The sequence below is a fragment of the Diabrotica virgifera genome, chromosome 3 (genome assembly GCF_917563875.1).
Source record: "Diabrotica virgifera virgifera chromosome 3, PGI_DIABVI_V3a".
In the NCBI taxonomy this organism is placed as follows: Eukaryota; Metazoa; Arthropoda; class Insecta; order Coleoptera; family Chrysomelidae; genus Diabrotica; species Diabrotica virgifera.
The window spans coordinates 119,455,960-119,472,498 of NC_065445.1; the positions used below are offsets into that span (position 1 = coordinate 119,455,960).

General features: G+C 32.5%; 1 protein-coding gene across 4 annotated transcripts in view; it reads left to right on the forward strand.

Moving 5' to 3' along the window:
• The window catches only part of LOC126881274 (gamma-tubulin complex component 2-like), a 109,704-nt gene that overhangs the window by 50,423 nt on the left and 42,742 nt on the right, over window positions 1-16,539 (forward strand). For all 4 annotated transcript variants that reach the window (XM_050645456.1, XM_050645458.1, XM_050645459.1 and 1 more), the window contains exons 10-11: window positions 1,123-1,469; window positions 6,972-7,115. In XM_050645456.1, coding sequence (XP_050501413.1) covers window positions 1,123-1,469; window positions 6,972-7,115 — 491 coding nt within the window. The remainder of the gene's footprint in view (window positions 1-1,122; window positions 1,470-6,971; window positions 7,116-16,539) is intronic.

The following is a 16,539-nucleotide window of genomic DNA, read 5'->3' on the forward strand; positions in this document are numbered from 1 at the left end:
CAAGGTATTCAATTTAATCAGACTAAGTCGACCTGGGGCCTATAGACATTTTAAAAATGTCTAGTTGTTCTTGCCGGCGCTAGGATTTGAACCCCGGCCTACCAGCACTCGAGCCAAGCATACTACCGCCTGAGCTACGCTGGCCCTTATTACATAAAGGATCTTCAATGCCATTAAATAATTAAATTTTAATATCAAACGCGATGATATAGTGTTGAATATCCCTATCTTCGACTCGCTTTGCAGCAGGTTCGCGCCAGCGCGCTTTAGATTAATGAGAAACGTTCAAAACCTATTCCCATTCTTTTTTGTAAATTATTCCGCGATTCAAAAACATATCCCGGTGTGCATCACTTTACGATTTGACAGACAAAAAAGAAATTGAAAATAAAAGTTGACAAAATTTTAAACGCGTTTTTCTCAAAACTGCTTTTTTCAAAGGCGGTAGAGATTGTAACTCAAAAATACTTGACCGATCCACCTGGAATTTTGTATATATTTCCTTCAGACATTTCGTGAGGTAAAGCTGTCGAGATAAGTTTTGTTTTATGCTTATTTTTTGTTAAACAATAATTAATAATATGTTGATTTTCACCTTTTTGCAAAAAATTCGTTGTTTTGACTTCTGAGTTATACCAAAAAGTCAAAAATCGTTAAAACTAAAACAATTGACAGCGCTACCTGGAGAAACTCATAAGCTAATAAAATCTTTTTGAAATTTTTGTTTAGCATGATTCAATCATGAGTTCTGATGTTCACCGCAAAATCCATTAATTTTTGAGGTGTCTTTAAAAATTTGTCATTAAAATTTTTTTTGAATATTCTGTGAATTGTACTAGATATATGTACTTATTTAATTTAAAAGTAAAATAATTCTACATTACTTTCAAAAACAATTCACAAAAATGTGCTTGAAATGTTGATTGCAAACACTACGCCCCCTTAAGGATAACTATGAAAAGATTTTGATAGGAAACCCATGCAAGTCATATTTGTCTATGTATGAAATTTAATAAAAAAATGTTTCATCCCGAAAGCAGTTGGGTGAAGGTCAAACTAGATTCGGATCCCGTACTATTATTGCAATGGTTTTTATGTAATAATAAAGTTTAATTTTTTTAGAATATTGGTCCGCAGCAGAACAAGAAAAACTACTTATGATCCAATCGTTCTCTTTTGGGTACGAAGTTCACTGGCCTCTTTCTCTAATCTTAAACAGGAAGGCGCTAGCATGTTACCAAATGATTTTCCGTCACCTATTTTACTGTAAATACATCGAAAGAATGATCTGCCAAGTGTGGAAATCAAATAAGGTGGCTAAAAAGTTTCATTTTGAAGACGCGCAGCACTACAGAGCAGCTTTCGCTTTGAGACAGAGGATGTTACATTGTATACAAAACCTGGAATATCATATGATGGTGGAAGTGATAGAGCCGCATTGGTGTGCGTTTTTAAACAAAATAGGAAAAGTTAGTTTATAATTAAGATATAAATTAGTTCAGAAAAACTTTAGAACAAAAAAAATATTAGATAAGGTTCTGAAACTGATTTCTTGTAGCATGTCTAAGTTAAATATTGTGTTTGGAATATGTTTAAATATGGGGTTAGCCACAGTTGATTGTAATGACAATTTCACTTTTGCCTAAAGATATTTGATTTCGATTTCCACTCCGGAAATCGTTTTCAAAAAAGAATATTAAGAAAATTGTGTTTAAAGAGTGTATGTGTATAAGAGAAAATTGTGTTTAAATATGTATTATTAAAAAAATGTAGGTTGGCATACTTGGCCATGGTGTTGTAGGCAACAACCACGATTTGACTGAAAAGATCTGAGGGTGGATGTTTTATGACCTGTGGTACATAAAATTCTGATTATTCTTGGTGTTCCTGCATTATTTCTATGTACTTTATACGGTTCTGTGTAGGAGAGTTAGTATTGTTCTGTGTGTTGAGTGTTGCATATGTATTGTGTATGTTAGAACACGTGTATATCACATTTTCTCATCCGCTATTACTGGTATATTCTTGTTGTTCACTTCTTCAAGTATTGGCAATCAAAGCCTGCTGCATTCTACTGATGGGTTTGCGACACGTTTTTCTTCATTTAGTAGGATGAGTGCTGCTTCTTTGATTTTTCTCCTTTTCATGTCTGTTTTCTTCATGATTATTGATGCATTTTTCCATTGTACTCTGTTTTCATTGTTCCAGGAATGTTTTCATATCTGTGATTGGTCGAAATGCCTGTTTTGATGTATGTTTCGTGCTTATTTATATTGAGACTTAGTAGTCTTGCAGTTTCTCCCACATACAAACTGTTGCATTTGCAGGGTATTTCATAGATACAGTTCTTTGACCTCTCCTGTATGTTGTTGGGATTGGTTTTGGACTGAATAGATCTGAGTGTGATGGTTTTTTAAATGCTGTTGGGATGCTGTACTTGTTTCAAAAGCTCTGGCTTTTTCGATGCGTATTCTTATTTCTTTGTTTTTATCCCAGTTATAGTTAACGTTGGCGCCCAAATAGGTGATATTGTGCAATCTCTCTCACCTTATTCCATACACTCTTATGTTCATTGGTTGTCACTCCGTTTTTCTGACAATCATAAGTATTGTCTTGAAAGTATTAAGTTTTAGCCATATTCAACAAATGTTTCTGTAACATTATTTAATGCCCGCATCTTCATCTAAGGCTTCTTTGAAAATAAACTAGAGTAGGTATTAAAAAGGGAACGAGTTCAGTTCACTCCCAAAATATGAATATTACCTGATTCCGTAAAAGGTAATGTTTGAATTCACTCCCAGGTGATTTTAAGCCGCCATTAGTAAAAATAATTATTATGCCTTAAAATCTGGACACTGTTGACAAATTATTCGTTTAAAAGTAAAAGTCTTATTGGACGTTCTTGCAGATCTACATCTAATTGGGATGATTTTTAAAAATGCATCTTTGTGATAATTCAAGAAAACAAGTTTCATTGTTATGTTCTTTTTAATATTTGGTCACTAAGTTTAATTGAATACATTAGAGTATTAGAGGGAAGATAGAAATTATTTTATTTTTATTTTAAGAAATTCTGAAAAAATTTAAGTAAATAATAAAAAGATGATATAAAAATTAAAAAAATTCGAACTTAAAATAAAATTGATTTATAAAATTACATTTATACGTAAAATTACTATTTCATAATTAAATTCTACATTTAACAGATATTTTTTTATAAATTTAAAATAGGTAAGGCGGTCATTTTGTAGTTCTTTCAACTCTATAAAGTTTTTGCTCAAAATCACTTTTCTATCGTACATTTTCACAACGGTATCTATACTTTGAAGTTTGATATAAGTATCTAATTGAAAATCTCGAAAAACATGAATCAACTGGTTAAAATTTGGATGTGTATTGTAAAATAAAGCATTATTGCGAGAGTGAAAAGACTCTCATGCATTTCTTGTCCTTTATAAAGACGAAAAATTTTCAGTCCAAAGATGGGGAGGAAATGTTGATGTTTCTTCAATATAGGTTTCAACTAAATAGTCACTAAACTTAACCACTCTTTCATCTTCTTGTTGAATTGCAACAAGATCTATGGCAAAGCAATCCCCAGCGTCCTCTGCTTTAAGAAAGAGTAATAGTCCAGGGCGCATCTGTTTTGAGATGGACGTTGAGAGGTGACTCAAATTTTTTTGCAGAAATTGCTTGAAAATAACTCAAATAATAATATTTGAGTTATCCTCCCACTCAAAATGGTCCGGAACATTGTTTAAATAATCAAAATGTCAAAATATGAAGGAAAAATTCGATTTTTTTATTGGTTTTTTTATTATAACTTTAAAACTATACATTTCTGAGAAAAGTTGTACTGACATAAAAGTTGCCTAATTAAATTTCCTACAATATAAAATTGGTTAAGAATTTAAAAAATAGTCACCCTTGTTGCAAAATAGCAATAATTGCGAAAAAACCCATACAAAAACAAGTTTTCGCATCTTACGTTTTTCAATCATTTATGCTACACTTAGGACCTTCATATTTTACCCAAAAAAAACTTTATGATATAGTAAAACAACACTATAAATTTCATTAAGATCGGTTTAATAGATTTTGCAAAATAAATTTTGAAATCCAGCTTTCGCAAAAAAATTCATTTTTTTTTAAATATTGCAGGACTGAAAATAAAGCAGATAGCAAGTTGAATTTTTTTTTGTTTATAGAAGTGTACTGTAACTTTCATTTGCAATCTGCAAAATTAAAATCGATTGATTACCACGGCGACAGAAATTTTTTTTAAATAAACATTAATTTTTGGTGCTACGCGCAGGACAGCGGTGTTCGATTAACACAAGTTGATTTCCACCAAAATTTCTTTCAATATTTATCTAATATATTGTTTTCTTACTGTACATTTTGTTGTATTTTAATATTTTAATTCCACAAAAATCAATCTAATTTTATTATTGTTTGTGAAATATTGTTTAAACAGTTGCATATGTTTAAAACTAATAAACTTTTATTCTCTAAGTTAAAATATATGAACAAAGAAAGTTTTTGCTAAAAAAAGTGTTATTTCAAAGGATATAGTATGTGTTTTTATTTTGCAATAAACAAATTTATTTATTTATATCAAAATGTAATAAAAATTAAAATGTATCAACCATTATCAAAGGTCATTGGAATGCCCAATCAGAGCAAATGCGCTGTCCTGCGCGTAGCACCAATAATTAATGTTTATTTAAAAAAATTCCTGACGCCGTGGTAGTTAATCGATTTTAATTTTGAAAATTGCAAATGAAAGGTACAGTACACTTCTATAGGCAAAAGAAATTTCAACTTGCTATCTGCTTTACTTTCAGTCCTGTAACATTTTGAAAAAATGAATTTTTTTTGCGAAAGCTGGATTGCAAAATTTATTTTGCAAAATCTATTGAACCGATCTTAATGAAATTTACAGTGTTGTTTTAATGTATCATAAAGTTTTTCTGGGTGAAATATGAAGGTCCTAAGTGTAGCATAAATGGTTGAAAAACGTAAAAGGCGAATACTTGTTTTTGTATGGTTCTTTCGCAATTATTGCTATTTTGCATCAACAGTGACTATTTTTTAAATTTTTAACCAATTCTATATTGTAGGAAATTTAATAACGCAACTTTTATGTCAGTACAACTTTTTTCGGAAATGAATACTTTTAAAGTTATAATCAAAAAACGAAGAAAAATATCGAATTTTTCCTTCATTTTTTGACATTTTGATTGTTTAAACAATGTTCCGGACCTTTTTGAGAGGGAGGATAACTCAAATATTATTATTTGAATTATTTTCAAGCAATTTCTGCAAAAAAATTTGAGTCACCTCTCAACGTCCAAATGTACCAATATTTTTACAGATGCGCCCTGGTCTATAAACCAAATATATGAGTAAGATATTTAGTTACATCTGTTTCTGCACCGTTTTTTAACTGATATTCGATATCATCTGGGTTTTCGCAAACAACTTGGTATTCGCAAACAACTTGGTTTTGCCGAGATATTTTCAACTGCTTTAATTTTCACTAAATTACTTAAAGTTTGTCTGTTAAGAACATCTTTATTTTATGGATAAAAGTACTATTTGACAACAGTGTTTAAATTTCAGAAAAATAATATCCTTTAATCATCCTTATTGTAAAATCGCTCGGGAGTGAATTCGAATAGTGTCGGGAGTGAATCTTTATTTTATGGATAAAAGTACTATTTGACAACAATGTTTAAATTTCAGAAAAATAATATGCTTTAATCATCCTTATTGTAAAATCGCGTGAATTCGAATAGTGTCGGGAGTGAACTCGACTAATAAAATAACTACCTGCTCAAGACGGAAGTGAACTCAAAGGTGCCCTTAAAAAGTAGAAGCGATAAAATACACCCTTGCCTCACTCCTCGTCGTATTTCCACTGCATCCGTGCGTCATGTTCTGACCATTTGATGTAATGTTTCCAGAAAACAAAGGAATTTTTAGTTTCACTGGTGATTATTGCTACCTAACTCAAGTTTAAGGTACATGTTTATTTTAAGGTTTACAGAAGATAATACGATTGTATTAGTTAGCGGTGTTTAGAGTTATGATGAAACTTCTAGTTCAAAATGTAACAATTACTACAAAAAGCTTTCACTTTTTATTAATTCGTCATTTCATCAGGTAGAAAAAATATAATATTCCTTTAGGATTTTTATAGGAATTTTCCTAGAGGAATGTATAAATTCCTGTAGGAATTTATACATTTCACTGATCATGCATGTCATATAGATAAAGACGACACGATTCAAAGTAAGGTCTGTTATTAATATGATAATTACTCTATATTATATTTTTTAGTTTTCTAGTTCAACCATTTTACCTGTTACAAAACATGAATGATTTTCGGATAGGTTATATTTCTTAAAATACAGTCAACAATGTATCAGGTTTAGTCAATTTTACTAGTTCCGATAATAAAAATCAGTCACCTTCAGTATTTTTTTCCAGTTGAAGGTAAAAAAATATAGTCGGTAGGTAACTTTTTCCTGGTTGCGATTTAGCAGAAAATATGACTAACCGACACTATTTCATAAACTATTAAAAAAATACATAGTCCACAAATGGTAGTTTATAAAGTATCTAAACTGCATTTAAAGTTGGTTGGAATGATGCCAATAAAACCACTAATTCCTGTTTTTATGATTTTTTTTCAAAATTTCAAAACTTAAACCGCTCTAGTGTAAAGTTAGCCAAATGTCGCTTGGTCACTTTTGTCTTTCAGCCGTCTTTTGCCTTTCAGTATAGATATTATCTATATGTTGTGTGTGTGTATGTGGAGAAAAATAGATCGCATTAGACAAAGAATCTTTTTGCCACAGAATTTATCTATATGTTACATTGGTTAGTTCCAGTAATAGGGACACAAATATCAAAGAATAGTAAAAACAGATTTTATAACGTTATATATTATGAATTATTTTCAGGTTCAGAACGTAGATGAGATTCTCTCGTGCCATTGGGATTTCTTAAATAGTTGTTTAAAGGATTGCATGCTGACCATACCGCCAATACTTAGTACTATAATAAAGTTGTTGAGTATCTGTGAAGAATTTTGTAAATTTGTACAGGTAACCTGCTTTTATTACACTAACAATACTTTTTACAAATTATTGCTTCACAATTTTGGCTTCATTTTAAATATTTGCCTAAAAAAATGAAAGGTAGTAGAATTAACCTTTGATTTTTTTAGTGGTAAAAATGACAAACTGAGTTTCGTGATAAAATAAAGTGCTGTAGTATTATTTATATCTTAAAAACAATTACCAATATTAGTTTCATGTAACTGTATATTTACATATTAATACGGTGATGACTGCTTTAATAAGCGGAAAAAAATGGAAAACATATTAAGTTGTGAGATAGTACGAGATAAAACTAGTTCTACGTGGCTAGTTGACTTTAGTCATAATTATACGTATGACGTCGAAAAACATTTTATTTTAATGTCCCATGTTATTCGTTTCGGCTGGCACAAATAAACGTCAAATCGAAATATAAACGTCAAATAAACTTAATTTTAAACTAAAATTGTGGCTTATTAAAGCAGATTGTGTAATGGTCATTACGCATTACACATTAATTATTGAGGACATTGTGTAACAGTCGGTTGTTAAGCGACACAAGTTTTTATCTTTGTTGTATTTGTCCCGTGTCAACTCCAAATTGCAGGTGGAGGCCAATAAACTAAAGAAGAAGAATGCGTACACAACCTAATAAAAAGAGGTTAGGAAGAACGTCGTAAGTACAATTTATGACTGAAGTCAACTAGCTCTTAAGCAAACGTCTAAAGTAGAAACTCTCGATAGTTTATATTAGTTATAATTTAATAGGTTTCTACCGATATTTTCCCACCTCTACTAGTTTCATCTCGTTTTATTTCACAACGTATCATGTTTTCTCATCATTGTTGCTTCTAGGATTCGTAGACTGCTTACTACATTACTACTGCTGACCATTTGTAACGATAGTAAACTGTTACAATTTAAAAAATAATGATTGCTATTCATATTTTCAACTGGCTTGTTTTACTAGAATGAGTTTAATATTGAATCTAGAGCTTTGGCTATCACTCATTTCATAATCGATAGCGACATGTAGGTACACTGGAGAAAATTGAAATTGAAACGTTCTCTATATAAAATTGTCCCGCTTGGATTATTCGCGGTGTGCAAGTACTTGGAGGCGATACGAGAAACGATCGTGCGAGAATAGGGGAGAAATATTGTAACTTTCTTAAATAATTAATTGTCAATTGAAATTGTCAAATTGACGTATATTTCATATCTACTGTCAATGAAGAAGAAAAATTATGTATTGCTCCACAATATTGATATGATATGCAATTATTATATAAAGGTAAATGTAATTAATTGTATTTCGCTTGCATCGCTGCATTTTAATAACTAATTTTATTTACTACATACAATTGTTTACGTTTTAATAACATAACCTGAATCTTATTTTTTCTTCTTATTATTTTTTTGGGCTATGGCCTTGACAATTATCCAGCAACCAGGACCATATGATTGGCCAATATAATTAAAAGTGCGAATAAAAAAGCAGAGCGAAGAAACCAGGTGTCGCTTTTCCGAACTTGCACGGTCCCAATAGTATATGCTACATATTGTATATAATGGGCGCGTTCACCAGATGCAAACGTTGGCAATCAGTTTGCGCTTTATGCTTCTGAACGACTTGCTAACGTCAAACATGTTTGGAAAGCGGTCGCCATTTTTGCAAGCATAAAATATTTAAGTTGAACTTTGCAAACGTGTTGAATATTGAAAAAATATGGCGGGAATTTAAATTGTATATATTGTAGAATATATTGATAAGGGTTTTATATATAAAATAAAGGCTACTGAAGACATTCTGCTACGTTATCATCTATTAAATAAATTTTCTTTTTTCCTTTAATAAAAAAAAATAAATTCAAAAACGTATTTACTGAGAAAATTTATTTTAGGTTACGTTCAAACCAAGCAATCAAAATGTCAAATTTTAACCTAAACAACCAACCGTTCAGCTCGCTGTCAACAAGTTTAGAATCAAACCGCAAACATTTGTGAACGTGTTTGCATCTGGTGAACGCAGTCATTGTTTATACATGCATGCATGTATACACCGTCAAGTATTTGTTCCCTATGGTATTCTGAGATTATTTACTTTACTTTACGTGTCCAATTCAAACAATAGGGAACTTGCATAAAATTTTAATTTTGAAAAAAATGTTATAAATCACAACAGAACATAATTTAAAACATGTATCAAAGATAAAAAAGTTTTGTGTGTCTTTCGTTTGGCCCCTAAAGACGATTAAAAATTCAAATTATACCAGCCAGCCCAAAACGCATCGTGACGTCATCGGGTTATATGTTTACATTCTACACCAATAAAGTAAACAAAATTGTATATAATTTTAAATTAGACAATATAAACGTCAGTAGAAAATACAGTTATGTGACGTTACAAGTGTTTTTAATCGTTTGAACTATTCATAGAAAACTTGTACTTTTACAAGATGGTTTTATTTTCCATAGTAAACGTTCTTTCCTTTCCTTCAAAACTGTATCAAAATCCAATCTCAACAAACTGGTATATATTATTACAATGACATACGATAAATGTCATTAGAATATAAATATTTTTCCTTTATTCCGCGACGACGAGCTGGCCAAATACCCAAGTAGGTGGAGGCCAATAAACTAAAGACGAAGAAGAAGAATATACCTAAATATAACCATAAACGGAACCATATAGTTAAACTATGTGACGTCACGGGTCGTTTGAACTATTTTAAAATACAGAAGACTTTAAATTTGTACTTCTAAGTTATTATGAGTTTTTGAAGCGTGAAATTTTGGAAATCTCATTTTTATACAATTTGAACATTATTATGTAATAAAAAAAATGTGCAAGTTCCCTATTAAATCTCGTCTATCAGAATACGAGATCATGTTCAGTGCAAGGTTTCTCCAATAGAGGACAATTAAGTCATCATCATCATCATAAATGGCTCGAAAATCCGTTGTGGATCTTGGTCTGCTCGCAAAGAAGTCGCCACTCCTGTCGATTCCTGGCAACTTCCCTCCATCTTCTTCTAGAATCTTTAGGTCTTCTTTCACATCATCAATCCATTTTCTTCGTTGTCGTCCTCTACTTCCTCTGCCCTCCGGTTTTGAAAATGTTAATTTATTAGTGTATTCGTGATCTGACATCCTAGCAATGTGTCCAGCCCATCTAAGTCTCTGCACTTTAACGAATTTCTCAATATCTGGATCGGTGTATAACTGATACAGTTCAAAGTTGTATCTTCGACGCCATAGCCCATTTTCATTTACGGTCACAAAAATCTTTTTAACAATTTTTCTCTCAAAAATACCAAGAAGTATTTTATCACTTTGAGATAAAGTCCACGTTTTAGCCCCATATATCAAAAACCGGTCTTATTAAAGTCTTGTATATATTGAGCTTTACTGCACGTTTTATATTTTTATTTTTTAAATGTTTGTGGAGATCGTGAACAGTTAGTTCTGTTTGCCATTGCTATGCGTCTTTTTATTTCGTCGCTTGTCTTGTTTGAAGAGATATGTAAATTCCTTGACTTGCTCAAAGGTATGAATGTTAATTTGAATTCTCTGTTGGATATTTCGGGAGTTTTTAGAAACCAACATATATTTGGTTTTTTCCTCGTTTATCACAAGTCCTAATTCACTTGCCGCGTCCGCAAGCCTTGTAAAACACTGCACCATGTCTCTCATACTTCTGCCCACTCAGGGGCGGTTTCTCCATTGTTTCACTTGTGCAGTGAACACCCAATAAAATTTCAATAAAATAAAATTTTTGTAAATATCATAAATACTATAGTATCATTAAAATATATTTTTTAAATCTCATAGAATCATTAAAATATAACTTTATTTATAAATCATATTTATTTGCTCGACGCCGCTGGATGCACGTGGCAAGTACAGATACTTATGTTCTGGTGCAGAATTCAAATTGAACCAGCCAGTACTAACCTAACCCTGTAGTTAGAAAGAGAAATCTTAAAATCCGTGAAAAACCATTTCGCCCATTTAAAACAGTGAGGATTTGTGCAGTGCACACAGGGACCAGTGGAGCGTTTCGGTTCACAGTTTGGTACAATATTTTCTGTTGGTGTTATCTTTATACTTTAATGCTCGTGTTATCAATGTTTTTGCAAAACACAAACATTGAGGAATGGATTTTTTGTATAAATAAAATTAATAAATTCAATACATTGAATACAAAAATTACAGACATTTTTATATTATTTTTAAAGTTTAAATTTTGTTTCTAATTCGCTTTGATTTATTAATGTATTGCATACGATAATAAAACGTATGTCATATTTCTTTTATGTTTTATTTATATATGAACAACAGTAATAAATAATATCAAATTTAGAAAAAAACGGGCGAGGCCCTCAAAAATTTTTTGCCTGTGCCACAATTGCCCGCGGCTCTTATTCACCATTTCTATAATTACATTCCTTAATTGAACACCATTTTTAAATTACTACGAGCCGCCACTGTGCCCACTATAACTATATCGTCAACGAATACGAGAATTTGCGTCGATCTATTAAAAATAGTTCCATTCATTCTAATATTTAATTTTCTGACTGCCTTTTGCAAGGCAATATTAACGAGGAGACACGCCAACGCGTCCTCCCTGTCTTAGACCATTATTAATGTCAAAGAACGTAGAATTTTCTCCTTGAATTCTAACGCACGAGCTTACGTTTTGCATTGTTAGTTGGATCAACTTAACTAACTTAGTAGGGCAGTCAATGAGAGCAAGAACAGGTTATTACCTCCGAATTCTATCCTACTGCATGGATTTTAATGAAATTTTAGGAATAGCCTGAAAATATCTCCTTATTCAAAGTCTACCCTATGCCGATGTGTGCTTTTGTCTTGGGGGCGGTTCCCACCCCTTCTCGGGGGTGGAAAATTTTTTGGTTAAACAACTACGGAAGTTGCTAGAGAACCCAATTCTAAGCGAAAACTGTTCTATAATTTTTTGTAGCTCATAAAAAATCAAAGAGATTTGTTCCTTCCTCAATCTTCTAGTTATAACACAAAAAGGTAAAAAGAGTTTGTTTTTTTGGTGAATGCTCAAATCAGTGTATTCAACGTGAAATAACAGAGAAACGGTCGATTTTAGGTGTATAATGCTACCAATACTTTTTATTGTGCTTGAAAAATCATTTCAAATATGCAATATTAAATGTCGATTACATTCAAACTAAGCGAGATATGCTGCAAAAAATTAATGACTAACGAATTTTAAGAAAAAAATTGAGAAGTATATTTTACTACAGTGTTATTTTTATGTTAAAAAAGTTGAGCGGGTTTAAATGAATAGTTTAAAAAAAGGATCAAATTTTCTTAAAAATCTTCATTTTCTCCATGTAACTTGAAAATGATAAGAGGTACTGTTATAAAAAATAAAATCAAAATGTTTATCTAGAAGAAACCTACATTTTTGTATGGCATCTTTTTTTGGCGTCTCTTATCATTTTCGAGTTACATGGAGAAATAGGAAGATTTTTAAGAAAATTTAAAAATGCGTTCAATAATTTGATCTTATTTTTTTCAAAAACCATTCATTCTAAACCCGCCCAACTTTTTGAACATAAAAAGAACACTATAATAAAATGTATTGTAGAAGGAAAACGATGCATTTAAATTCTTGTGGATAAGGGGTTCAATATATTTCTTAAAATACGTTAGTCATCAAATTTTTTACAGTTTATCTCGCATAGTTTGAATGTAATCGACATTTAATATTGCTTAATTCATAGGTCTTTTCAAGCACAACAAAAGTTATTGGAAGCATTATACACCTAAAATCGACCGTTTCTCTGTTATTTCAAGTTAAATACACTGATTTGAGCATACACCAAGAAAACAAGTTTTTTTCAGTTACCATATCTCTTTTTGTGTTATAACTAGAAGATTCATAAAGGAAATAATCTCTTTGTTATTTTATAAGCTACAAAAATGTTTTATATAGTTTTTTTAGTTAGATGCATAGTTTTTAAGGTATTTGCAAAAAACCGTTTGAAAAGGTGTTATGTTTCAATGAAAATGGCCAATTTTCAACCAGGAATAACTCAAAAAGTATTGAGTTTTCGAAAAAAAAAAATTATAGAACAGTTTTTGCTTAGTATTGGGTTCTCTAGCAACTTCCGTAGCTATTTAAGCAAAAAATTTTCTACTCCCGAGAAGAGGTGGGAACCGCCCCCAAGACAAAAGCACACATCGGCATAGGGTAGACTTTGTTTCTTGGGATATTCCCTACTTACTGTGAAAATATCACGTAAATCGATATAGTAGAATGGAATTCGGAGCCACATACCCTCATTGACTGCCCTATAGGTGGGATCTCAAAGTCTATCATTGCATTATATAATGCAGTTCTTTTAACACTGTCTTAGGCTGCTTTGAAGTCGACCAAGACATGGTGGGTATCTATCGTCTATCAGAATACGAGATCGTGTTCAGTGCAAGGTTTCTCCAATAGAGGACAACTAAGTAGGTGTGCTGAATCTCTCACATCAAGGCAGGGTATCGGAATCAGCAAGCAACATCAGTTTAATTAAGATTAAATCTAACACTGGCTGTATCCCGAGAACCTAGTACCCCTCCTCAGCAGGCAGCTGTCCCATTTCTTTGTTAGTTTTACACTTGGACACTGCGACTCACAGACGATCGAGTGTTCTCCACACAGGGTAAGGAAGATGGCTGCCAGTCAAAAGTTCCTTTCGAGTATTCAAATGGCGAGAGACAGCTTCTTTCCATTTGGTGAGATGAGTTTTTTTGGTGTATTTTGCAGATGTGTGATGTGTACGGTAGGTTGGTAATCGTGGAGTGGATGTCGGGATTCTAGAGTTTGTTTCTTTCATTCCACATCTCTAGCTACTTCTTTTCAGATATCAGGTGGAGTGATTCCTACGATAGGGTAGAGCTTATGTATGGATGTGGGTCTGAAACATCCACTGATGATTCTTTGTCTACGTTCTAGTGATGGACGGATATGCTCCCCGTTTTAGATTTACAAGCTTGCGAAGAATATTGTTTCTGGTCGTCAGTTTGTCTTTTAGTTTCAAACAATGTTCTTTGAATGACAAAGTGCGATTAAAAATAACTCCCAGGTATTGAGGATAAGTACAATATTCAATGGTATTATTCATTAACCTAACCTAACTCTATTGGTATAGGAGAATTGGTATAATTTTTATTACATTATGTAGAGTTGGAAGTCGACGAAATGAACATACCATACATATACTTTGCAACGTTGCATAGCATAATCACTCGTATTTATTGTTTGGGTAGGTAAGGCCTCAAAGCTCTTAAGATCTTAACATCTTAAGATCTTAACATCTTAAGATCTTAAGAGCTTTGAGAGATTGTAGAATCGACTACCGATATTCCAACATTATTCAACATATATATGCAAATGCCACAACAGCAATAAACCTGTATACCCAAACTCAAAAAATAAAACTAAAAAGGGGAGTTAGATAAGGAGACAACATGTCACCAAAACTGTTCAATGCCGTAATGCAGCATGCATTCCAGATGTTAGAATGGGAAAACAGAGGTTTGAATGTCGATGGCGAAAGGCTGAACCACCTACGATTTGCAGATGATATAGTTTTAATAACCGACGACTTAAAGGAAGCCCACGAAATGCTGCAAGAACTACGAGTTTCTCAAAAAGTAGGGTTGGAAATAAACTTTAGGAAAACTAAAATGATGACCAATTTATACCTAGCGGACCACTGACACTAGAAAACTGCCATATCGAAACAGTTCACAAATACATCTATCTGGGCCACGAAATACAAATAAGTAGAGACAACCAAACATGCGAATTATCTCGAAGAATAGGTTTAGGATGGGCAGCGTATGGCAAACTAAGAGACGTGTTCAAAGAAAACATCCCAATAAAGCTAAAAAGAAAAGCATTTAACCAGTGCGTACTTCCGGTGCTTACTTATGGAGCTGAAACACTGACATTGACTAAAACATCAATAAGAAAATTACAAGTAGCACAACGAAAAATGAAAAGATCCATGCTGGGCCTAACTTTGAGAGACAGAATACGAAATGATGATGTCGCAAGACAGAGAGACAACAGATGGACAAGGAAGATCTTAGAGTGGCGGCCAAGGGCGGACAAACGAAGTCGTGGAAGACCACCTACCAGATGGACCGACGATATTAAGAGAATAGCGACAAACTGGATTGCAGCTGCCCAGGACAGAGAAGGGTGGAGACATCTTGAGGAGGCATATGTCCGACAGTGGACAAATTTGGCTGTGTGATGATGATGAGGTAAGATCATTCCTAGGATGTTATGAATTCCAGACGAGGGAGAACGTTTAGAGTTACTTGACTGCTTGTACGAATGAAAAGAAGCTAGGATTAAGGTCAATTTCGTACCACCTTGTCCCTGCATGTAATATGAGGCAATATAGTATTGTTGCCTATATAAAACAAAAGCTCTGTATTTACCTTAAAAAGCATAACGTTCAATATCACTTCAAATCTTATATGTTCAGTTATATCCTTGGAACAGCTGTTAGAGCTAAATGAGGACTAAATAGCGTGAACCATAAATTCATACAGATGAGGTGTCGAATGAAAGCTTTAACCCAATGATGGTATTAAGAGGCAACAGTAGCGATCAACAGGTAGCAACAAACGCGATCCAAGATTGCGGCTGTAATTTTGAATATTTTGTCGAGATGTTTGGCACACATATTCGTAATATAATAAAGAATGGCGGTACAGAGCCCAATTTGAGAAGTATGTTAGTACATATGTGGAAATTACTCTATAACTAAATAAAATATTGCAAAAAGGAGCATGTACCGCCATTAAGAAGAACAAAAAAATAAACTTTCTTCAAATAAACTTTTTTATCCCATGCCTAGATTTTGTGCCATATTGGAAGTAAAATTTTTTATCTCTAACAAGAAATCGAACATATTATAACTAAATAACTGATTAGTGAACATAGAGAAAGTGTCACTGACATTTTGACAAACCTGCGTCAGATTTCTGTTCTGTTATTTGCATATGGATTACGAACACTCGATACGAATCGTATTCGCCATGTTTTACCGTAGCACCGTAGAGTGTTCGTAATCTCTATGCAGATAACGGAACAGAAATCTGACGCAGGTTTGTCAAAATCACAGTGACACTTTCTCTATGTTGACTAATCAGTTATTTAGTTATAATATGTTCGATTTCTTGTTAGACATAAAAATTTTTACTAGGTCCATTATGACACAACATCTAGGCATGGCATAAAAAAGTTTATTTGAAGAAAGTTTATTTTTTTGTTCTTCTTAATGGCGGTACAGGCTCCTTTTTGGAATATTTTATTTAGTTATAGAGTAATTTCCACATACTAACATATTTCTCAAATTTAGCTCTGTACCGC